The following is a 26,214-nucleotide window of genomic DNA, read 5'->3' as shown; positions in this document are numbered from 1 at the left end:
ATATCACTACACTCCACAAAATAACAAATGGTGCATATAAGATTATCTTGTTTCAGTCTGGCAAGTTACCAAACTCTTACGTCATCCTGTAATCGTCTGCTGCAGACTCTGACTTTATACTCAGAAATATCGTGCTTTTAGGTCCCCTTTCATTCTTGTAATTTGATTCTTATGGGTTACTGTGGTACCACATCTAGCTGAAAAGCATCATAGATTCCACATGGGGAAAACACATTAGTGCTTCTTGCTAATGTGTTTTTCTAAATTATACCTTTGCATCATCTTATAATGTATTTGAGAGGAAATACTGCTTTATTCTTCAGATTTGGGTGCAAATCAAGTAAATAAGAATCTTCTATATATTATCAGAGAAATTAAGAACACACATTCATGCCATTATTTAAGAGAAGCTTTTTTTTTTTTTTTTGCGGTATGCGGGCCTCTCACTGTTGTGGCCTCTCCCGTTGCGGAGCACAGGCTCCGGACACACAGGCTCAGCGGCCATGGCTCACGGGCTTAGTTGCTCCGCGGCATGTGGGATCTTCCCGGACCAGGGCACGAACCCGTGTCTCCTGCATCGGCAGGCGGATTCTCAACCACTGCGCCACCAGGGAAGCCCAAGAGAAGCATTTTTAATTTGTACTTACATTCTACTAGTTTCTGTTAAACCTTCAGGTTTTTGTATAAAATTATTTGATGAGCATTTTATATCCAGATGACTTGCTTAGCAGTTACCTCTGCCCAATTCATGGATGAGCTCTGCTCCACAGGGGATGGCCTAGTGCAGAGCTTGAATTTTTTAACAGCACTGCTTTCTGAAGCTTACCAGAGTGCAGGAAATTGCTTTCTGGGTTGTGGAAAGGAGATTCAACCCAGATTTAATACATGCCCCTTCAAGATAATGGAAGCAGAATGCAGGAAATAACCTCATAAGGTTAACTGAAGTATCAGTCCCCACAACAAAATTAAATCACATAATGAATTAAAAATGGTAGGTCACTTGGTAAAAGTTTTGGAGAAAGCAAGAGGAATTGGGTGAGAGTAAGTTGGAGGGGGAAAGAAGCACTGATCATCTGGAATGCCAACATTTTGAATGACAAGTGCTGAAGAGATACAGGCCAGTTCCTAAGTGCTGTACCTCACTTCTCTGTTTTCTTTGTCCCTTGAAAATGTTCTGGTTAGGATCCAACAAAGTTGATTATATCACATTAGCAAAATATTGATTTTTAGTTTCTCATATAAATAATTCACCTAAATAACATATCTTTTCAAACTCTAATATAAGCAAATATACTGAAGCATTCATTTCCTTCAGCAGAACTTCAAGAACTTAGTCTCTTTGTAGTTATATTTTTTAATTTTAGAATTTACATATCTATTCATCAATTGGCCCTATTCGTTATATATTCTGTTCCTGAGAATGTTTTATAAACTACCAAACGCTACATGGATTTTAGTGGGTTTAAATATTTCTCTTCTTTCAAGAAACTTTCATAGAATTAAAATGATCTTGATAACCCAATACAGAAGCTCTTAAACTGAAAAATATGTGCAGTACATAATTGGTCTTTGTCATTAACTCATTGCAGTACTCATTGTACTACATTTCACTTCTTAGAATAGTCTTCTCAGGGTGAGATTTTAGGAAGGTTTTAGGCCAGTGTTAAGCACACAGCAGATACTCAGTTTTGGTTAGTCCCTGCATGTATTTAACACAGACATGTATATATATATTTGTAATATCTGGTGTCTGTTTAATTTTAGAGGATTCTTTTTTTAAAATTTATTTATTTTTGGCTGCATTGGGCCTTTGTTGCTGCGCGTGGGCTTTCTCTAGTTGGCGGTGAGTGGGGGCTACTCTTCGCGGCGGTGAATGGGGGCTACTCTTCGCTGCGGTGCATGGGCTTCTCCTTGCAGTGGCTTCTCTCGTTGCAGAGCACGGGCTCTAGGCACACGGGCTTCAGTAGTTATAGCACATGGGCTCAGTAGTTGTGGCTCATGGGCTCTAGAGCGCAGGCTCAGTAGTTGTGGCACATGGGCTTAGTTGCTCTGCGGCATGTGGGATCTTCCTGGACCAGGGCTCGAACCCATGTCCCCTGCATTGGCAGGCGGATTCCTAACCGCTGCACCACCAGGGAAGTCCTTTTTGGAGGATTCTAAAGTTGCCTTTTTTGCTTTATACTGGAAGGAAAAGAACAGAATAAATACAACTGCCCTTTCCTTGTGACAGTCGCTGAAGCCATGGACTCTGTGCTTATCTGCCCCACCATTCCTTAGTCACACTTTGTTCATTCATGCTTTAGTGTATTTTTCTCACATTTATTCATAATGCCTACCTTCTGTCATCTTTTGCCCTTTCAGACTGCTTAAATAGTTGATCCCACAAAGTCTTCCCTAATTAAAAGCCCACATGCCTGTATCAGTGCCTTGCTTTCTGTTTCCTTGTAAATTTTGTGTGGTTACATTTCATTGTGTTGCCATATCTTAAGTATAATTTTGACATCTTTGTGTCTCTGTGGTGTATGCCTGTTCTTGCTAACTAGGTGAACAGCTGCTTGAAGACCATGTAGGGTTTTTTTTTTTTTAATCCCTTCCTATAACCTCCTCACCGCATAGTGCTCTACACCTAATAGACATTTAAAAGTTTATTTCTAAATTGTAAAGGTAGTTCTGTGTTGTCTGATTTTAGATGGTTGCTACTATTGATGTGTGAATGCTGAGTCCCACCCAGAGAATTCAAGAGGCCTCTTCAGCCCTCCAGGAACTTCTAGTTCACTATTCTGAATATTTTGGGTTTGGTCAGCTTATAATAAACACTAGGAATGGAATTCTTAAGCCAACAAAGTTTTCTTTTATTCGGTGCCCTTAAATTAACATCTATATACTGCAATAGAGTAGAGTTAGATACTAAGCACTCTTCAAAATAGAATAATGGTAAAGCGTTCATGGAATTAAGTCTCTGTTGCTAAAAGTACACCATATACATGGTAAACTTAATTTTTTATGTTTTGATTATTATAAAGCTGATGATTATTTTTAAAATATGGAATAGTAGAGTGACCTATGCTGTATTTTTTATGGGCAGTTAACACTACATCTTAAATTTAGTAATTAAATTTTCACAAAATATTTTTTAAATATATCATGTAGTTAACGTTTTCTGTTCTCACCTGCTTTATTTAAGATTTACTTAGAAATCAAAATAGTATATGTAGCCTCTATTTATAAATGAACATTTATGTTCCCATATATTGTTACTTTACTTTGTTTTTGATTTATGACATTATCTCCACCATTGAACTGTAAGCTGATGAATAGTAATAGGATACTATCAGTTGCAACTGACAGAAAACCACCTCAATTAGGTTTAAATAGTATAGAGTGTTTACTAACTTGTAACTGAAAAGAGCCAGAAGTGGTATAGACGATAAGCATGGTAGGGCTTTTACTTCATTTATTTTCAGTTCTCCTTTCTCTGTCAGCTTTTTTCTCATTCTGACTTTCTTCTGTGACTCAAAATGGCTTGAGAATAAAATGCTTCCCCAGTCACATTTGGAGGAATGCAGGAAAGAGCCTTTTTCACTACCATATAGCAACTGCTTTACCTAGGTTCTGATCACTGTGGTGAGGGAGAATGCCTTATACTCATTGGCTTTGGCCTAAGTCAAATGCCCATCAACAAGCCAGTCTGTGGCAAGGGGGATTGAAGTGGAGTCAGCCCCACCCAAACCACATGGCTACACATGCGAAGGACTAGAATGACTGCAAGAGCCATGAAAATAGGGATGATCCCTTACATTAATTTTCTATCTCAACTGGTGCCCAAAAGTACTGTGTATATACAGTAGAACCTATACCACACTTTATCTTTTTCCTTATTTCCTCTCTAAGAAAGATAGACAGTTCTTTAGGGAAAGTTAAAAAGTAGGAATTAGTTGATTGAAGTCAGATAAATCACAAATACTTAAAGAAGACCTTAATGATAGCACAAGAACAGAACAGATACAGGTAGAGCTATAAGGAAGAAGTACTTGGTGAAAATAAGGCATTAGAGCTGAGTGCTAAATAAGCTTCAATTAAGGAGATACCCTGACACCTAGTTCTGTGCTCAGAACTTAATAGGGGTGCCTTTGTTGTCGTAAGAATGAATGAATAGGCTGGTCTCAGGCATCTTCTTATATATCCCCATTTTATTGGTCCCCAGTAGGAGATGCCCCATTAGAAACATATTTTGTGTTTTAAGTTTCTGTCAGCAGGTCCAAGCAGTGAGACTGGAAACAAGTGGCATTAGTCTTAAACTTTATATGTATTTCAGACTTGCTTCACTCTCTTTGCTTATTTTTAAAATATTCAAAGATGACATGGTTAGATATTCATGAGTTTTATTATAAAATTCACTTGAAACTGGGACTGGGGAAAATTTGCATCATATTTGTACCAAAGTATTTTAATGACTTGTTTCATGTTAATGACTGGTATTTCTTTTTTCCAGGGAATGGATTTGTAAACTCAAGAGCTTCTCCAAATTTGATTGGAACTACTGGTGCAAATAGTTTAGGCAAAGTTATGCCTACAAAGTCTCCCCCTCCTCCAGGTGGTGGCAGTCTTGGAATGAACAGTCGAAAACCAGATCTTCGAGTTGTCATCCCCCCTTCAAGCAAGGGCATGATGCCTCCACTGGTATGTTAAACCTTTCTTCAATTTCATTCTTTAAAGCATGTATTTTTATACATAGTGTATATATTCTCATTTGCAATTTACTGTACTTCCATAGACTCTAGACCTTTTCCTAATAAGTATTTCTATTTGAAATTAGCATTTGAAGAGACAAGTCTATTCTAAATACACAGAAATAAGACTATGAAAAAACAGGAAATAAATCTACCTAATGGTTATTTAAAATTAAAGCTAAATATGGAGAAGTTATTACGTTAATTTTAATTTACCAAACTGGAATCTTTGCTTAGAGATCTCATCCTCAATTTGATAAATTACACCTGACTTAAATACTTCTTCTTTGTGCTCTGCATACTTTGAGTAATTTTTTCACATACTTTTCTGTAAGAGAAATACTAAATTATTTGTTAGAAAATTCTATATACCAAAGAACTATTGTAGAATAGGAAAGAATGCATAAAAACTTGGATTAGTTGTTCTCATAATTTTTGTTTATTCCTTCTCAAATAACCTTCCCATTTAACTCTTATAAGAATACAGGTCTGCCCACCGCAGCCCTTAACAATGTTACAGCCTCATTTGCTTTTGAATCCTGTATTTATAAGAAGAGGAAAATATGTCTATCCCCCTTAGCTTTCTATAGAAAAAAGTTAGAATATATATGCAAGTTTTAAAACCATTCTGATTTTAGCAACTGTTTGACTAGTAACAATGTGATGTGTCAGGTGGTCTTTCTACTATGCAGCTGCTAAACTGGCCATTTGATTGTTTGCTAAGTGAAAGTAATGCTGTCAGGCTTTAGATACTAATTCTACATTGTATAATGATTTATAGATTCCCAAACATCTTTATATACATTGTATCATTTGATTCTCAAACAGTGATCTTGGCAGGTAAGATAAGGAAACCAAGGGAAGGTTAGTACTGGTCCAAGGTAGCACAAAAGACAGCCAGAACCAAAACCCTTTAAGTCAAAAAACAAAGTGCTTTTTCATTCGGAGATATAGAAAACTGGAAACTGTTGCTCCCAGCCTTACACTGAAAAAATGTTGGACAAACAATTTCATAGTTTTCCTTGAACACATTGTAGTGCTGAGATTTCAGGGCAACCAACTGGCCCAGACTCTAGGGAGAGACAGATACTGAAGGGAGAGGACATTGGAGCACTGCCTTTATCTGGGCAAGACACAGATAATAAGTTAAGCTAGGGTGATTGGTGAATTGCTGGAGGCCAAGTGTTCACTGGCAGGACTCTGTATAAAACCCCTGGGACTGCTATGCAGGGAGAATCCTAAGCCCTTTTGCAGGGTTTTTCTCCATGAACCCCACTGGGTGCTCACAGGAAAAATTGGGAGTATCCTGAAAAAGTATCCTCTGTGGTGTGCAACGGGAAGAGAGGGGAAGAGCAGCCACTGCAGTAGGGGCAAAAAGTTTTGCCTGGGTCCTTCTCCCCTTTCACTCCTATGGAACAGAAGTCTTAATCTGTGAGGAGATGAATGACATAAACGGTCATCCTTAGGCACTGGTGAATTCCCATTGTATCTAGGGAAATGGAAAAGGAAAACTCTCTCAGCCCATGGTGAAGGAGCAGGAACAATGTCATGAATATGGCAGAATTTCTGAGAAGGCTGCAGCCTGAGGCATAGCACAAAGGGGAAGGCTTAAAACTGAGAATGAGCAGTCTTTGGGGAAAAAACAAACAAAAAACCTCTAGCCAACCAATCTTCCATTCCCACCAGAGGGATTTGAGGCCTGTGGTGGATACACTGAGGGTAACCATAGCAACAGTGAAGCTCAAACACAGCCCAGTTCTTAATTAAATTGACTCAAACTCTGCATTAAAGGCCTAACAGGAGGAAAGACGTGCTACAGGTCTTCAGGTCAGTAGGAATTACCCAAACTAAAATATGAAGAGAAGAGTCAAAACAAAAAAAAAACAGAACAAAGCCTCTGATATTTGTGGGGCTTTTTCAGATGATTTAACATGTTTATAACTAGAATTCCAAAAAGAGCAGAGAGAGAACAGAGCAGAAGAAATGTGTTTGAAGAAATAATAACCAACACCAAATGTACACACACTCAGACTGCTAAAAGCAGAAGACAAAGAGGAAAATCTTAAAGGCAACCAGGGAAAAGAGACAGATAAATATATAGAGGAATGAAGATAAGCATTTATACCATACTTCTTTTCAGAAACTATACAAGCTACAAAACAGTGGAGTAATCTAAAGTGCTGAAATTAAAACAAAAGCCAAAAAACTTTCAGCCTAGAATTCTGTACCCAACAAAAATATCTTTCAAGAAATGAAAGAGAAATAAAGGCATTCTCAAAAGAAAATTGTGGGAATTTATTGCCAGCAGACATACTCTACAAGAAATATTAAAGGATTTCTTTTGGAAGAAGGAATATGCTACCAGCAAACTCTTGAGTCTATACAAAGAAATAAAGAACAATGGAAATGGAATAAATGAAGATAAAATTTTGTCCTTCATTTGATAAACTTTAATTTTAGAACAGTTTTAAATTTATACAAAGGTTGCAAATATAGTACAGAAAGTTCCCATATGCTGCACACCCAATTTTTCCTGTTATTAACATCTTACATTAGTATGGTACATTTGTTACAACTAATGAATCCATACTGATAACATTATTATTAACTAAAGTCTATACTTTATTAGGATACCCTTAGTTGTTAACCCCATGTCTTTCTGTTCTGGAATCCAATCCAGGAATACAACATTGCATTTAGTAGTCATGTCTCTTTAGGCTCTTCTTGGCTGTGATAGTTTCTCTAAGACTTTACTTTAATGACCTTGACAGTTCTGAGTATTGGTCAGATATGTTGTAGAATGTTCCTAAATTGTGGTTTTTCTGATGTTTTTCTTATGATTAGACCGGTGTTATGTGTTTGGGGCAGGAAGGCTGTGGAACTAAAGTGCCATTTTCATCACATTATATCAAGGGTACATACTATCAACATGACTGTTGATCACTTTGGTCATCTTGCTGGTGTAGTATTTCACTGGCTACTCTTTTCCCCCTTCCCATAGTGTCCTCTATGGAAGGAAGTCACTGTGCAAGGCCCACACCAAAGGAGTAGTGGGGGTTATTCTCCTACCTCCTTGAGGGCAAACTATCTACATAAATTATTTGGAGTTCTTCTGCACAGGTGACTTATCTGTTCTCTCTCATTTATTTAATAATTTACTTATAGCAAATATTAATATGGAGTCAGGGACATTTATTTTATACTTTGGGTTATAATAATACTAAATTCTGTTAATGTATGGTTCTATCAATACCAATACCAGTTTATTCTGTTGCTCAAATTGTTCCAGCTTTAGCTGTTGAGGACTGTTCAAATGGTTCCTGTGCCCCTTTTGTATATCCTCGTCTTTGTGGGGTTTTTTTGGCAGGGAGGAAAGTGGGGGTTACTATTTTATTTTCTGGTTACTACAGAATGCTCCAGGCTCATCTTGTGTATTTCCTGCCCCAGTCCTGGAATCAGGCATTTCTCTGAGGAGCCTTGGTTCCTTTTACTGGAGAATGATATCAGAAACCAAGATCTGGGTGTTTTCCCTCTTCTTACTTGCCCCAAAAGATAATTGGCTTTCTAAAGCAAAAATAGTAGCAATGACTTTTGTGTTTATAGCATATGTAAAAGTAAAATGACGGCGGAGGGATTAGAAATATACTGTCGTAGGTCTTTACACATGATGAGGTGTATATTTGAAGGTGAACTCCAATTAACTGAAGATGTATATTGTAAACCCTAGTACAGCTATAGGAAGTAAAAAGAGGTATTAATAAGACAGTAGAGGAGATAAAATAGAAACATAAAATATGCTCCAGTAGCCCAAGAAATGGGAGAAAAAGAGAATAATAAAGAACAGATGGAACAAATGAAATATAGCTAGCAAGATTGTAGGTTTTTTTTTTTTTTTTGGTGGTGGTACGCGGGCTTCTCACTGTTGTGGCCTCTCCCATTGCGGAGCACAGGCTCCGGACGCACAGGCTCAGCGGCCATGGCTCATGGGTCCAGCCGCTCTGCAGCATGTGGGATCTTCCCGGACCAGGGCACGAACCCATATCCCCTGCATTGGCAGGCGGACTCAACCACTGCGCCACCAGGGAAGCCCAGATTGTAGATTTTAATCCAACTATACAAGTAAACGTGGTCATAAACATCAGTTAAAAGACAAAATGTCAGATTGGTTAAAAAAGGAAGATCATACAGTACACTGTCTATAAGAACCCCACTTTAAATATAAAGACATAGGTAAAAGGATGGAAAAAAATATACCATGCAAACATTAACCCAAAGAAAGCTAGTGTAGCCATATTAATTTCAGGCAATGTAGACTTCACAATAAGGAATATTATCAAGGATAAAGAAGGATATTATTACATAGTCCATATTCCAAGAAATAAGTATCTTTAATGTGTATGCACCTAACAGCACATCTTCAAAATACATAAAGCAAAAACTGATGCAATTAAAAGGTGGAAGAGAAAAATCCACAATTGTAGTTGGAAACTTCAACACTCTTCTCTCAGTAATTGATAGAACAAGTAGGCAAAAATATCAGTTAGGGGTTTAGGTGACCTGAGCAATATTCAACCAACCTGACATAAGAGACAGTTATAGAACACTTCACTTCACATAGCAGAACACACATTCTTCTTAAGGACACTTGGTACATTCAGCAATTTAGACCATATCCTGTGCCATAAAACAAACCTTAGCAGATTTCAATCATGCACATTACAGTCTCTGAGCATAATAAAATCAATAACAGGAAGACAACAGGAAAATCTCCACATATAGAAATTAAATAACATACTTTTATTTTTATTTTTTTTATTTTTAATTTTTTATTTTTTTTGCAGTACGCAGGCCTCTCACTGTTGTGCCTCTCCTGTTGCGGAGCACAGGCTCCGGACACGCAGGCTCAGAGGCCATGGCTCACAGGCCCAGCCGCTCCGCGGCATGTGGGATCTTTCCGGACCGGGGCACAAACCCGTATCCCCTGCATCGGCAGGCGGACTCTCAACCACTGCGCCACCAGGGAAGCCCAAATAGCATACTTTTAAATAACTCATGGGTGTAAGAGGAAATCTCAAGGGAAAATTTGAAATATATACAGCATATCAGAATTTTAGGGACCACGTAGGGTAGCGTTGAGAGGGGAAATTCATAGCATTAAACGTTTATATTAGAAAAGATGAAGGTCCCAAATCAGTAAGCTTTTACTTTAAGAAACTAGGAGAAGAAGAGCAAACTTAACCCAAAGGAACCAGAAGAAAAGAAAAAAATGAGCAGAAATTAACAAAACTTAAAACAGAAAGACTGTAGGGAAAAGGAATCAAACCAAAGGCTGCTTTTTTTTTAAAGATCAATAAAACTGCTAAATTTATAGCCAAGTTTCCCAAAGAAAAAGAGAAGAACACAAGTTATCAATATTAAGAATGAAAGAGTTACATAACCCAAAAGACACTAAAAGATACTGCAAACAATTATTGTACAGAAGATAAGCTACAGAATAATACTACAAACAGTTATTGTATAACAGCTAATCTAAAAACAAAACAACAGTACAACTTAAAAAGGGGGCAAGGGGAATACTACAAACAACTCTATTCTAATAGATTTGATAGTTTAGATGATATGGGTAAATTCTTTGAAAAATACAAATTACCAAAGAATTATCAGACTCACTGAAGAAGAAATAGTTAACCTAAATAGTAAATATCTATTAAAGAAATTGAATTCCTAGTTTTAAAACGTTCCAAAAAAAACCTCCAAATGCAGAGTTTTACTGCCAAATTTTACCAAACATTTAAAAAGAAATGATATCAATTCTACATAATTTCTTTCAGAATAGAGGCAAGGAGGGAACACCTTTTCTTTTTTTTAAGATTTAATTTAATTTATTTATGTTTTTGGCTGCATTGGGTTGCCGCACGTAGGCTTTCTCTAGTTTTGGCAAGGGGTGGCTACTCTTCGTTGCAGTGCATGGGCTTCTCCTTGTGGTGGCTTCTCTTGTTGCAGAGCACGGTCTCGAGGCCCGCGGGCTCAGTAGTTGTGGCTCACGGGTTCTAGAGCGCAGGCTCAGTAGTTGTGGCGCACAGGCTTAGTTGCTTCATGGCATGTGGGATATTCCCAGACCAGGGATCGAACCCATGTCCCCTGCATTGGCAGGCGGATTCTTATCCACTGTGCCACGAGGGAAATCCCAGGAGGGAACACCTTTCAACTCATTTTATTAGACCAGCATTACTCTAATACAAATCAGAGTAAGACATTTCAAAAAAAATATAAGCCAGTATCCCTCATGAACTCTAGACATAAAATCCTCAACAAATATTAGTTTATTAGTAAATAAATTAATCAGTACTAAAAAGGATAATATATTAAGACCAAGTGGGTTTCATTTCAGGAATACAAGGCTGATTCTAAATTTGAAAATTCATCAATATAATTTACCATGTTAACAGAATTCAACTTTTATTCATAATAAAAATAACTTTCATCAAACTAGGAGAAGAAAGGAAGTTTTTTAACCTAATAAAGAGCATTTTCAGAATTTCTACAACTGATATACTTAATAAGGGGGAAACAGTCTTTTGGTTAAATAATATTAGGAACTAGACAGTGTTGTGTATTCTCACTCATATCCAACATTGTACTGGAAGTCCTAGATGAAACAGTAAGGCAATAAAAATAAATAAAATGTACACACACTGGGAAGAAGGAAGTTACACTGTCTCTGTTCACAGAAGATAATATTTATGTAGAAAAGCATAAAAGAACCTAGAAAAAAACTTCCAGTGAACAATTGGAATATGAAATTTTAAAATACCATTTAAATATTGCTCAAAAAATGCTTACAAATCTCACCAAATATGTGCATGATTTTCATGCTAAAACTATGAAATATTGTTAAAAGAAATCAAAGAGCCAAATGAATAGAGAGATATCATATTAATGGGTTTGAAGACTCAATATTGTCAAGATGTCACTTCTTCCTAAATTGGTCAACAGATTAAACACAACCCCAGTTTAAATCACAGCAAGGTTTTTTGTAGATATCAACAAGCCAATTCTAAAATATGTATGGAAAGGCAAAGGAACTACATTGGCCAAAACAATTTTGAAAGAGAACAAAATAGGAAGAACTACCTGGTTTCAAGACCTACAATAAAGCTACAATAATAATGTATGATACTGGCAAAAAGATGAGCACATATGTCAAAGAACAAAACAGAGAGCCCAGAAAATAGACCCACACAAATATATTCAGTTGGTTTTTTACAAAGGTAGTAAGGCAATTCAGTGGTGTAAGGATAGTCAGTACAACTAATGGGGCTGCAGCAATTTAGCATCCATATGCAAAAACAGAACCTTGATGTATAATTCATAGCTTATACAAAAATTAACTCAAAATGTATTATAGATCCAAATGTAAAACACGAAACTCTGAAAATTCCAGAAGAAAACATTGGAGAATTACAACATCAAAAGCATGATCCATAAAGAAAAAATTGATATATTGGTATTTAACAAAAGTTTAAGTTTCACTCCATGAAAAGGCCCTGTTCAGAGAATAAAAAGACAATCTACAGATAAGGAGAGAATATTTGCAAAATTACCTATCTAGTAAAAGACTTTTATCCAGAATGATACAACTACACACCTGTTAGAATGACTAAAATTACAAAAACAAAACCAAGAAACTAAAAATGCCAAGCTCTGGTGAGGATGCAGAGCAACAAGAATTCTCATGTATTCCTGCTTGGAATTCAAAATGGTACAGCTACTTTGGAAAACAGTTTGGCAACTTCTTATAAAGTTAAATATATACTTGTCATACAACCCAACGATCCTGCTCCTAGAGTATTTACTCAAGTGAATTGAAAACCATGCTTATATAAAAAACTTATATTTTTCATAATCTCCCAAAAGTGAGAACAACCCAGATGTCCTTCCAGCAGATAAATGGGTATACGCACTCTGGTACATCCATACAAAGGAATATTGTTCAGTAATACAAAAGGGATGAAGTATTTATTCTCAACAACATAAATGAATCTTAAATGAATTTTGTTAATTGAAAGAATCCAGATCCCAAAGACTACATAGTATATATATGATTATATTTATATTTCATAATGGAAAATGCAAAACAGATAAGTGGTTGCCAAGGGTGGGGAGAGGAGTTGAATACAAAAGGGGTAGTATAAGGGAATTTTTGAGGGGATGGAACTATCTGTGATACTGTATTGTTAGATACATGAATCTATGCTTTGGTAAAACCTACAAAACTGTACAATACAAAGAGTGATTTTTTTTACTATATGCCATTAAAAAAAGTCAACCAGGATTCCAGGGGAACCCAAGATGAAATACAGACCATGATACATTAATATAACGTTATTACAAATGAGTGATATGATGATACTGAAGGGGATGAGGAAGAAAGAGCTGCTGTAAATAACTGGAAACTGTTCTGACTGGATACCATAAATATGGATACCAAAAAAAATTGCATGAAATCACAGTGCTCAAGATGGTAAATTTGTTACACACATACACACCCTTAAACAAGCAACTACTATACATTGTTGATAAAGAAAGCCAGGTTTCTCGAGAAAAAACTTACAATTAAGCAGTGTGGGTGGGGAAGGCTATAAAGAACCCTGTTTTTCGGGGTTGTAGTTAGAGGTTTCAGTATGAACTTGGTTTTTTTTTTAACATATATACAGATAGATAGATATAGAAATAGATGTTGTGTACGCATGAATTCGTATACATCATATATTTCCTAGCTGTAACTGCTGAGAGGGTCTTAATGACACCTGGTAACTGAGCACACCTCACACTCAGATCTTAGTTTCTAACCACCATTCTCCAATAAAAAGAATCAAGACTCCTTCGAGAAGTGATTGATTGTAGAGCTAGGGTCAGGAAAATACACAATGAGCCAGAGGTGCCAGAGTATAAGGAAATGTATGTCAAAAGTCAGAGGAACCCAACCTTTCAGAGGAGCTCCCAGTGGCCAGATCTAGAACAATTTAAGCAACAAAATAAATAACAATATTATTGGGTTATAACACAAGAAGAATAAAAGAATTAAAAATACTGAGACTGTTACTAAGTAATTGATTGAATAAATAAAGGGAGAAGGGACAACTCTTCCTTAGAGAAGAATTCTAATTAATACAGGTAGAAAGAATGAGAGAAATGGCAAATCACCATTATAACACCACAGTGCAGACCTTGAAGGCAAAGTCAATGGATGAATGCTAAAATTAGCAAAAAATTTAAGGAGAAATGGGATATTGAATAAATCTCAGAATGTCTCTCCCCAAATAATCATTGATTACAAAAAGAAAAATAGTGATTTTATAGTGGAGAATCCTGGAAGACACTACCTTAACCAGAAGATCAAGGTTAACATCACTGGTAATGGGATGACATGTGTCTTCTGATATCATGTGCTAAGAGGATCATGTCACCCCTGTGGTCTTCTGCCAAAAGTCCATGCTGTCTGTCTAACTATGAGAAAATATCACACAGACCCAAACTGAAGGATGATCTCCAAGATACCTGACCAGTACTCTTCCAAAGTTGTCAAGGTCATGAAAAACAAGGAAAGACTGAGGGAACTGTGGAGACCAGTGGAGACTAAGGATACATGACAGCTAAAGGCATGTGAGATGCAGGATCTGATCCAGGACCAGAAAAAGACATTCATGAAAAGACTGAAACCCAAGGAAAGTCTATATAGCTTTGGTTCCTGCTACATGCAATTTTGACAACTGAATCCTGTTTCTTCAGGGTTAACTTTGGGGGAAACTGGATGAGGTATGTGGTGGTGTGTTCTCTTTGCAGCTGCTCTCTAAGCCTAAAACTATTTCAGAATACAAAGTTAAAAATACATACATAGAGCCACAGTTGATTATGGAAGATTCTCACAAGAATAACACTTCAGAGACAGCACCTCAATCTGGTTCAACAGTTCAGGGAGCTCATATTTCTCATATTCGTCAGTAGCCGTGTGGCTGACCAGGTCTTGATGCACTGGCCTGATGTCAGGCCTGAGCCTCTGAGGTGAGAGAGCCGAGTTCAGGACATTGGACCATCAGAGACCTCCTGGTCCCACGTAATATCAATCAGCAAGAGCTCTCCCAGAGATTTCCGTCTCAACACTAAGACCCAGCTCCACCCAACAGCCAGCAAGCTCCAGTGCTGGATGCCTCATGCCAAACAACTAGCAAGACAGGAACACAACCCCACCTATTAGCAGAGAGGCTGCCTAAGATCATACTAAGTTCACAGACACCCCAAAACACACCACTGGACGCGGCCCTGCCCACCAAAAAGACAAGATCCAGCCCTACCCACCAGAACACAGGCACTAGTCCCCTCCACCAGGAAGCCTACACAAGCCACTGAGGCAACCTCACCCACTGGGGACAGACACCAAAAACAACGGGAACTACGAACCTGCAGCCTGCAAAAAGGAGAACCCAAACACAGTAAGTTAAACAAAAAGAGAAGACAGAGAAATATGCAACACATGAAGGAGCAAGGTAAAATCCCACCAGACCAAACAAATGAAGAGAAAATAGTCAGTATTCCTGAAAAAGAATTCAGAATGATGATACTAAAGACGATCCAATCTCTTGAAAATAGAATGAAGAAAATACAAGAAACATTTAACAAGGACCTAGAAGAACTAAAGAGCCCACAAACAATGATGAACAACACAATAAATGAAATTAAAACTTCTGTAGAAGGAATCAATAGCAGAATAACTAAGGCAGAAGAACGGATAAGTGAACTGAAACATAAAATAGTGGAAATAATAACTGCATAGCAGAATAAAGAAAAAGAATAAAAGAATTGAGGACAGTCTCAGAGACCTCTGGGACCACATTAAATGCACCAACATTCGAATTATAGGGGTCCCAGAAGTAGAAGAGAAAAAGAAAGGGTCTGAGAAAATATTTGAAGAGGTTATAGTTGAATACTTCCCTAATATGGGAAAGGCAATAGTAAATCAAGTCCAGGAAGTGCAGAGAGTCCCATACAGGATAAATCCAAGGAGAAACACGCCAAGACACATATTAATCAAAGTATCAAAATTTAAATACAAAGAAAAATATTAAAAGCAGCAAGGGAAAAGCAACAAATAACATACAAAGGAATCTCCATAAGGTTAACAGCTGATCTTTCAGCAGAAACTCTGCAAGCCAGAAAGGAGTGGCAGAATATAATTAAAGTGATGAAAGGAAAAAACCTACAACCAAGATTACTCTACCCAGCAAAGATCTCATTCAGATTTGACAGAGAAATTAAAACCTTTACAGACAAGTAAAGTTAAGAGAATTCAGCACCACCAAACCAGCTTTACAACAAATGCTAAAGGAACTTCTCTAGGCAGGAAACACAAGAGAAAGAAAAGACCTACAATAACAAACCCAAAACAATTAAGAAAATGATAATAGGAACATACAAATCAATAATTACCTTAAATGTAAATGGATTAAATGCTCCAACCAAAAGACACAGACTGGCTGAATGGATACAAAAACAACACCCGTATATATGCTGTCTACAAGAGACCCACTTCAGATGTAGGGACACATAAAGACTGAAAGTGAGGGGATGGAAAAAGATATTCCATGCAAATGGAAATCAAAAGAAAGCTGGAGTAGCAATTCTCATATCAGACAAAATAGACTTTAAAATAAAGACTGTTACATGAGACAGAGAAGGACACTACATAATGATTGAGGGATCAATCCAAGAAGAAGATATAACAATTGTAAATATTTATGCACCCAACATAGGAGCACCTCAATACAGAAGGCAAATGCTAACAGCCATAAAAGGGGAAATCGAGAGTAAAACAGTCATAGTAGGGTTTTTAACACCCCACTTTCACCAATGGACAGATGATCCAAACAGAAAATAAATAAGGAAACACAAGTTTTAAGTGACACATTAGACAAGATGGACTTAAATGATATTTATAGGGCATTCCATCCAAAAACAACAGAATACACATTCTTCTCAAGTGCTCATGGAACATTCTCCAGGCTAGATCATATCTTGGGTCACAAATCAAGTCTTGGGTAAATTTAAGAAAATTTAAATCATAACAAGTATCTTTTCTGACCACAATGCTATGAGACTAAATATCAATTACAGGAAAAAAACTAAACAATACAAACACATGGAGGTTAAACAGTATGCTACTAAATAAACAAGAGATCACTGAAGAAAACAAAGAGAAATCAAAAAAATACCTAGAAACAAATGATGATGAAAACACAACCCCAAACCTATGGGATGCAGCAAAAGCAAAAGCAGTTCTAAGAGGGAAGTTTATAGCAATACAAACCTACCTTAAGAAACAAGAAAAATCAAATAAACAACCTAACCTTAAACCTAAAGCAATTAGAGAAAGAAGAACAAAAAACCCAAAGTTAGCAGAAGGAAAGAAATTATAAAGATCAGATCAGAAATAAATGAAAAGGAAATGAAGGAAATAGCAAAGATCAACAAAACTAAAAGCTAGTTATTTGAGAAGATAAACAAAATTGATAAACCATTAGCCAGACTAATCAAGACTTAAATCAACAGAATTAGAAATGAAAAAGAAGTAACAACTGACACTGTAGAAATACAAAGGATCATGAGAGATTACTACAAGCAACTATATGCCAATAACATGGACAACCTGAAGAAATGCACAAATTCTTAAAAAAGCACAACCTTCCGAGGCTGAACCAGGAAGAAATAGAAAATATAAACAGACCAATCACAAGCACTGAAATTGAAACTGTGATTAAAAGTCTGCCAACAAACCAAAGCACAGGACCAGATGGGTTCACAGGTGAATTCTATCAGAGAAGAGCAAACACCTATCCTTCTCAAACTCTTGGAAAATATAGCAGAGGGAGGAACACTCCCAAACTCATTCTTTGAGGCCACTATCACCCTGATACTAAAAGCAGACAAAGATATCACAAAAAAAGAAAACTACAGGCCAATATCACTGATGAACATACATGCAAAAATCCTCAACAAAACACTAGCAAACAGAACCCAACAGCACATTAAAAGGATCATACACCATGATCAAGTCGGGTCTATCCCAGGAATGCAAGGATTCTTCAATATATGCAAATCAATCAATGTGATACACCATATTAACAAATTGAAAGCTAAAAACCATATGATCATCTCAGTAGATACAGAAAAAGCTTTCAACAAAATTCAACACACATTTATGATAAAAACTCTCTAGAAAGTAGGCATAGAGGGAACCTACCTCAACATAATAAAGGCCATATATGACAAACCCACAGCCAACATCGTTCTTAATGGTGAAAAACTGAAACCATTTCCACTAAGATCAGGAATAAGACAAGGTTGTCCACTCTCGCCACTATTATTCAACCTAGTTTTGGAAGTTTTAACCACAGCAGTCCGAGAAGAAAAAGAAATAAAAGGAATCCAACTCAGAAAAGAAGAAGTAAAACTGTCAGTGTTTGCAGATGACATGATACTATACACAGAGAATCCTAACATGTTACCAGAAAACTACTAGAGCTAATCAGCAAATTTGGTAAAGTAGCAGGATACAAAATTCATGCACAGAAATCTCTTGCATTCCTATACACTCATGATGAAATATCTGAAAGAGAAATTAAGGAAACACTCCCATTTACCACTGCAACAAAAATAATAAATTACCTAGAAATAAACCTACCTAAGGCGACAAAAGACTTGTATGCAGAAAACTATAAGACACTGATGAAAAATTAAAGATGATACAAACAGATGGAAATATATACCATGTTCTTGGATTGGAAGAATCAACATTGTGAAAATGACTCTACTACCCAAAGCAATCTACAGATTCAGTGCAATCCCTGTCAAACTACCAATGGCATTTTTCACAGAACTAGAACAAAAAATTTCACAATTTGTATGGAAACACAAAAGACCCTGAATAGCCAAACAGTCTTGAGAAAGAAAAACGGATCTGGAGGAATCAGGCTCCTGGACTTCAGACTATACTACAAAGCTACAGTAATCAAGACAGATGGTATTGGCACAAAAATAGAAATACAGATCAATGGAACAGCATAGAAAGCCCAGAGATTAAACCCACACACATATGGTCACCTTATTTTGATAAAGGAGGCAAGAATATACAACTGAGAAAAGACAGCCTCTTCAATAAGTGGTGCTGGGAAAACTGGACAGCTACATGTAAAAGAATGAAATTAGAACACTCCCTAACACTGTATACAAAAATAAACTCAAAATGGAGTAAAGACCTAAATGTAAGGCCAGACACTATAAAACTCTTAGAGGAAAACATAGGCAGACAACTATGACATAAATCACAGCAAGATCCTTTTTGACCCACCTCCTAGAGAAATGGAAATAAAAAGAAACAAATGGGACCTAATGAAACTTAAAAGGTTTTGCACAGCAAAGGAAACCATAAACAAGATGAAAAGACCACCCTCAGAATGGGAGCAATATTTGCAAACGAAACAACAAAGGATTAATCTCCAAAATGTACAAGCAACTCATGAAGCTCAATATCAAACAAACAACCCAATCCCAAAACGGGCAGAAGACCTAAAATAGACATTTCTCCAAAGAAGATATACAGTTTGCCAACAAACACATGAAAGGATGCTCAACATCACTAATCATCAGAGAAATGCAATTCAGAACCACAATGAGGTATCACCTCACACCAGTCAGAATGGCCATCATCAAAAAATCTACAAACAACAAATGGTGGAGAGGGTGTGGAGAAAAGGGAACCCTCTTGTTCTGTTGGTGGGAATATAATTGATACAGCCACTATGGAGAACAGTATGGAGGGTCCTTAAAAAAAGAAAACTAGAACTACCATATGACCCAGCAATCCCACTACTGGGCATATACCCTGAGAAGAGCATAATTCAAAAAGACACATGCACCCCAATATTCATTGCAGCACTATTTACAATAGCCACACATGGAAGCAACCTAAGTGTCTATCAAAAGATGAATGGATAAAGGAGATGTGGCACATATATACAATCGAATATTACTCAGCCATAAAAAGAAACGAAATTGAGTTATTTGTAGTGAGGTGGATGGACCTAGAGTCTGTCATACAGATTGAAGTAAGTCAGAAAGAGAAAAACAAATACCATATGCTAACACATATGGAATAAAAAAAAAAAAAAATTGGTTCTGACGAACCTAGGGGCAGGACAGGAATAAAGACACAGACGTAGAGAATGGACTTGAGGACACGGGGAGGGGTAAGGGTAAGCTGCGACGAAGTGAGAGGTTAGCACTGACATATATACACTACCAGATGTAAAATAGATAGCTAGTGGGAAGCAGCTGCATCGCACACACAGGGAGATCAGCTTAGTGCTTTGTGACCACCTAGAAGGGTGGGATAGGGAGGGTGAGAGGGAGATGCAAGAGGGAGGGGATATGGGGGATATATATATATATATATATATATATATATACATATAGCTGATTCACTTTGTTATATAGCAGAAACTAACACAACATTGTAAATCAATTATACTCCAATAAAGATGTTTTAAAAAATACATACCTATATATAACAGAGAAGTATATCCCCAAGAAAAGGAGCTGAGAAAAAATGACATTTAGGATAGTCATTTGGCTCCCCTTTCATGAACTGGATGTGGAATACCTGCCACTATCTTTCAGAAATAAAACCTATAGGATATTTCATTTAAGGTGTAGAAATATGTTTATAAGAATTACTAATAAACTGCAAAATTTAAGGACAAACAACAAGTTTGACATTTAGCAACTTGTCAGTTATCTTGATCTTTTTTTAAGAGATCATGAAGCATCTCCATGGAATTCTTAAAATTTGCCACAGAAACTATTTATACCCTTATCCCTGTAAGTTATAGTGAAAACTGTACATACACACACCCATATTATTTTGATGTGTCTTACAGTTGGAGATTTGTGAAGACATCTATAACAAAACAGTGGAAGAGCATTTTGCGCACATTTGAAATAGAAGTTTATAGGCCAGGTAGTTGTTTTTCAGAGTAAATAATGAGCCTCCTTCCTATTTTACACTATTGTCTGCTTTCAGATTGGGGCTTCATGTATCAGTGATGCTTATAAAGACACCTTTCGCAGATTGACAAAGAAGCTTGGCTTATTCAAGTAAAATAATAAAAAAACTAGATAGTAGGTTATTTCTAGCATATTAATACTTTCTAGATGTGTTAGGGAAAAAAGGAGCAATATGTTTCTTTCATCTTTTCTGTATGTGATTTATCAGTTCATTTCTCCTCCAGTCTCATTTTCTTCATATATGTGGTTTTTCTCCATTGAAATTATTATATTCATTTGAAAACTGTATTTGCAAATGATAAACACATAAATTTGTATTATTTAAAACTATACTTACTAAATGTTTGAGTTCTTGTTGTTCCATAACAGTATGCTAGTTACTGTGGGAAATAAGAAAACAAGATAATTTCTGCCCACCAAGGAGCACAGAATCTAGTATAAGATAAATGGACATGTGTGACCAGGTGGGGTAGGGATGGGAGGATTTAGATGTAAGTATAGAGTTAATATTCTCCAGAATTCAAAATAGAAACTAGTTTCATGATTAGGAAATCCTTTTATATATTGTCACAGTAGCATGGCCATGTGTAGGCGAGGCCAGCATAAGAGCAGACCAAGTTGGGGTAGGAATGTCTTTAAATCCTGGCCCTAGAGGATTTAAAAGAACCTTTCCAGTCTTTTGAAGTCAACTACAGGTACAGAAACAATAAATAATTTATGTTTGTACTCACTGCATATATAATCATCTCTTTAGACTTCCAAACAACTGCTAGTGTTCAGATAACATGTTTTTCTAAAGAAATATTTTATATTCAAGTACCAACAGTCTTAGTAACTCTCTTATCCCTCTTATGTGCTGAGTGCAGTCGGAGGAAGAGGAATTGGAGTTGGTGAGTGTGGGTTTCTGATTGAAGGGAGTTGAAAAAGATGTAGAAAGTACTAATTCTCTTCAGTGTTTTTATCTAATATTCCCTTTGTTACACAGATTTTTTTTCTTGCTATTAAATACTGTCCAAACATTTTGAATAACGAAACCAACCTACTAGTACTGCAGAGTCTGGTTTTTCTACTTATAATTGTATATCTTGACCCATTTTATTTGTTACAACTTTTTAGGGGAACTTTGGGATAGAGCCTTTATAAACAATAGCTGTCCATGATGAGAAGACACATTAAAGAATTTTTTTAAGGAAAGATACAAAATACCTTTTATAGTTCCCCAAATTATTAATATATTTTTAGAAAATGACTTCACCCTCACAGTTCCTCAGATTGTAACACACTGTCTTGTGTTTCTCTTTCTTTCAAAAAGATTACATCATTTTTGGTGAGGTCACCTTTTTTCACAGAGTTAGAATTATTTCATCCTGCATGAGACGATCTGAACCACAAGGGGGTTCCCTGTTTATTAAAATGAATGTCTTTAATTTAACATACACAAACTTACTTTTTTTTTTTTTGTATCAGAAGATATTCTGTTCTTAAAAGTAGCTATTACCTTTTTTCCAAAACAAATGATTTCTATTGGCTTTTTTTCTAGAAATTAAATTTGACTAAAAATAACTTTCAGTTGATATATTTCTTTGGGAACTAAAACTCAAACCTTACAGAACTGATCTTCTGATTTCAGTCAGCTGCTAATTAGGTGACTTTAAGGGGAATAAAAACTTGAAAATGTTTAGTTTTTAGCATGGACAGAGGTTTAGATTGCATGAAAGCATGGGGGAAAGGCATCTGTTCATTTTGTTTACATTTTATTATTATATATATATGCATGCTGGTGTGTTTTGCACAGTTGGTTTCTTTTCAAATAAGGTTGTCTGCGCTCTGTCCTTAAAATGAGAGATTGTTCTTTAACTTTGTGTTCACTCTCACAGTTTTGGATGTGGTTTCATATTGGTTAACTAAAATATACTAGCCAGCTTTCATTGTGTTATTGGATTATATCATGTGCAGATTTTAACTATCTTTTGGGGAAATACTTAATGATACAGTAATGATTAGCAAATAGATGTGTATAGTTCAAGACAAAATAATTCATCTTAGATTAAACCTCACTATTTATACCCTTAAGTTATGAATGTTTCCTTGTGAATTTATGAATTATCTAGCAATATGTTGCCCTCTAGTGGTTGTGGAAATCAGTGCCATTGAGCTTTAATGGGTAGAACCAATAAATTGGAGTGTCACTGTTTTACACACAGACACACACACACACACACACACACACTCCATTCCACCCCCCCATCTTGAGGTCACATCAGTAGATTTCCATGGAGGTGAAGCTATGGCATGGATAAAGCTAGACCAAACCATGTTGTACTGTATTTTTCACCTAGTATTTGACTCTTGAAGTTTCAGTGACCAAATCTGTGAGAACAAATTAAATCCAAAGTAGATCTCTGTCTCAAAAATTCATTAAAATTTTTAACTTGATGCTGAGACAAAAATGTATTCCTTTCCACATTTCCTTAAAATATACCCTCAATTACAGAATTTGAAGACTATAAAATCTAGCAATCATAAAAATAAATACTTGTAATTAAGAAACAAATATATAACCAAAAACTGTAAACAGTCATTCACATTTCTAAAACTTAAGCTAATTCAGACTCTAAAACTTAATCAATTTAAAATGCAGAGCTTTATGTGTCAGACCAAAATATAATCAGAAACACAATCTATTAGAATTCAGAAAGTTGTATAAATTGGCTTGAGCTCTAAAATATAATCATGAATGGCTCTGACCCCAAGTGAAATAAAGACAAGTGCCCTGGAGCCTACACTAAAGACTCCTTTAGAACCAGGCTACAGAGATTCCTTTAGAAGCCTTGCAATTCTAGAACAACTCTACTTCATGACAGCTCCAGGGAAATAGCTATGGATCAGAAGGAATAAATATATTTACCTTTTTTTTTATACGAGTTATCTAGAAATCTTGGGCCAGAGGGTTTCTTAGAGCAATAATTTAAGGGTACTATCTTACCTTCCTGTAGTACTTCAGTTGTCTCAAAGCATTTCCCATCTATTACCTTACTAGATTTCTCACAGTAGTACTACAAGGCAGGCAGCACAATGATCGCTATCTTCCCCACTTGAAGAGGTTTGGAGAGGTTAAATGATTTTCCCAGTGCTTAGGAATTAGTGAATCTGGGACAAGATCCAGGGCAGTATAACCTGAATGGTCTTTCCAACATCCTCTAACTTAAGATTGGATAGAAAATACAAACTAAAAAGAAATAAAATGAGATCTGGATCCTTATCAAATGATCAAAAGTTCAAATATCTAGATCTAACCAAAGGCCTTTATCTGATTACCCTTTGAAATGGTGATAGAGAAAACAATCACATCCTGACTCTTTATAACCTCAAGGACACTGAATTATACTTTTATTCATATGGCTTAGTACCCCAGATGTCAGTTATCAGGCTGTAATTTCTTCAGTTAGAAAAAAATAACCCTGGAGTTATGCTTTAGCCTTCTTGTGTTCTAACCACATGGAACTTGGAGTCTGTCCTGTTCCTCTGATCCTCAGTTTTAGAAAGTGTTCGCTTAAGGCAGTGTCATGAGAAACTGCCCTGTCATACCCCTACACATAGAGAGTGGTGACTATCTTAAACTGACTTGATTATTCAATAGTTGATATCTTTTTTCATTCCCACTGTAGATAGGATACTATGTAGATGCTGTCAGTTGGCAAGCATTTACCATTTCTCATACAGCCCTGTCAAAAGTACTTTATTCAAGAGCTCTCTACTCAAAGCTTCTCCTCTCATAAGAGTCAGGAGACTGTGTCTGAATCTGCCCTTAAAAAACAGGTCAGTTTTGGATGATGTGGATGATGGGAGAGGCTCTGCATGTATGGAGGCAGGCAGTATGTGGTAAATCTCTGTACCTTTCCTTCAATTTTGCCGTGAACCTAAAACTGCTCTTTTAAAAGTCTTAAAAAAATCTATCTAAATATACACATATATACACATGTACATATATATATATGTGTGTGTCTGTCAACTGAAGGATCACAGGGAAGGAAATATGAATATAAGCTGCACTTTAGTAAGCCATGACTTAAAACCTTGTTAATATGTAAATGCTGCAAAAAGTAGTTGTGATCCCTATATGCTCATGGACTTATAATCTCTATATATACAAATGACCTTGCTATCCTCGGGTATTTAAATTATACACGTATTTTATTTAGGGTAGTTTGGCTGTCTTTATAGTGGCATCAAGTCCTCATTTATGCTAGCACATAAGTGTTATCAGTCCTAATGCAGTTTTCTATTTTAAGGGTATATCTCTGACATCAATAAACTCTATGAAAAAGACTCTAGGGGAAACTGAATAATTAATGTAAAATACATCCTTAAAAATTAAATAGTTATTCTCATTAGTATTTTTAAGGTTTTCACATGATCACTGCTTCAGGGAATAATGACATTCACATCATAAAACTGTGAAAAATGTCACTTTTAAATTGAATGTTATTTTTAAAATATTAAGTTTGAATATAAATACTCACAGAATAACACTTTTACCTTTTTCTTCTTTCTCACAGAATACCCAGAGGATAAGCAGTTCCCAAGCCACTCAGCCCCTAGCTACCCCCGTGGTGTCTGTGACAACCCCTAGCCTGCCTCCGCAGGGCCTGGTGTACTCAGCAATGCCGACCGCCTACAACACTGGTAAGCCTACTCTGTTGCCTTTTGTGGGTTTTATTTCTTTGTTTTGTGCTCAACATGTGCTTTTATGATTTTAAAAAAGTATATTTACTGAAATAAGTTATTTCCAGTTTCTTAGATTCACATTTAGATATGTTAAAGAAACACATGCTAGTCTTGAAAAAAATTAGAAAATACACATTTGATCATAGAAAGATTTCCCAGCATGAACTTTTACTTACAACCCTGACGAAGAAACAACTAGCTGTTATCAAAATTATGGTATGCAGCAAGCGGAGCAAAAGGCTCGGCATTTTCTGTATAGTTCTTGTTAAACAGCATCTCACTATTCCAGGCTTTTGAAATAAGGTGTTTTTCTTTATGCTGTGTCAACCTACCTTGGAAAAGACTGAGTCCCTTTGGACCTCAGGGCTTGGGGAGGTGGAGCTGGGTGGCTGTGCCGGCAGGTCCGTGTGACAGCCCATTTGGTTTCTGCTGTTTGTGCCTGAGGGGCAAGACCAGGAGCTTTCTTGTTTCTCCTCAGAGTCTGTCACTCGTCACCTCTGAGGGGAGCTTTTCACTCATTCATGTTTATTTAGACATTTCACTCCCAAATACCCTATTTGGAGGGTATATCAGGCAAATTTAAGAATGCTGCAGTGACTGAAGGGGTGCTTTCAGCCACGCAGGCTGTGTGGAGAAC

At 36.5% G+C, this 26,214-nt stretch overlaps 1 protein-coding gene across 34 annotated transcripts in view; it reads left to right on the top strand.

The window, feature by feature from the left end:
- Positions 1–26,214, top strand: part of MEF2A (myocyte enhancer factor 2A) — a 181,831-nt gene that overhangs the window by 147,150 nt on the left and 8,467 nt on the right. For 16 of the 34 annotated variants that reach the window (XM_067029499.1, XM_059058526.2, XM_067029501.1 and 13 more), the window contains 3 exons: positions 4,493–4,680; positions 21,716–21,739; positions 25,409–25,535. In XM_067029499.1, coding sequence (XP_066885600.1) covers positions 4,493–4,680; positions 21,716–21,739; positions 25,409–25,535 — 339 coding nt within the window. The remainder of the gene's footprint in view (positions 1–4,492; positions 4,681–21,715; positions 21,740–25,408; positions 25,536–26,214) is intronic. The other 18 variants (XM_067029512.1, XM_067029510.1, XM_067029513.1 and 15 more) reach the window with 3 other exon arrangements.

The sequence above is a fragment of the Kogia breviceps genome, chromosome 3 (genome assembly GCF_026419965.1).
Source record: "Kogia breviceps isolate mKogBre1 chromosome 3, mKogBre1 haplotype 1, whole genome shotgun sequence".
Taxonomy (NCBI): Eukaryota; Metazoa; Chordata; class Mammalia; order Artiodactyla; family Physeteridae; genus Kogia; species Kogia breviceps.
This window is presented reverse-complemented; position numbering and strand designations above follow the sequence as displayed.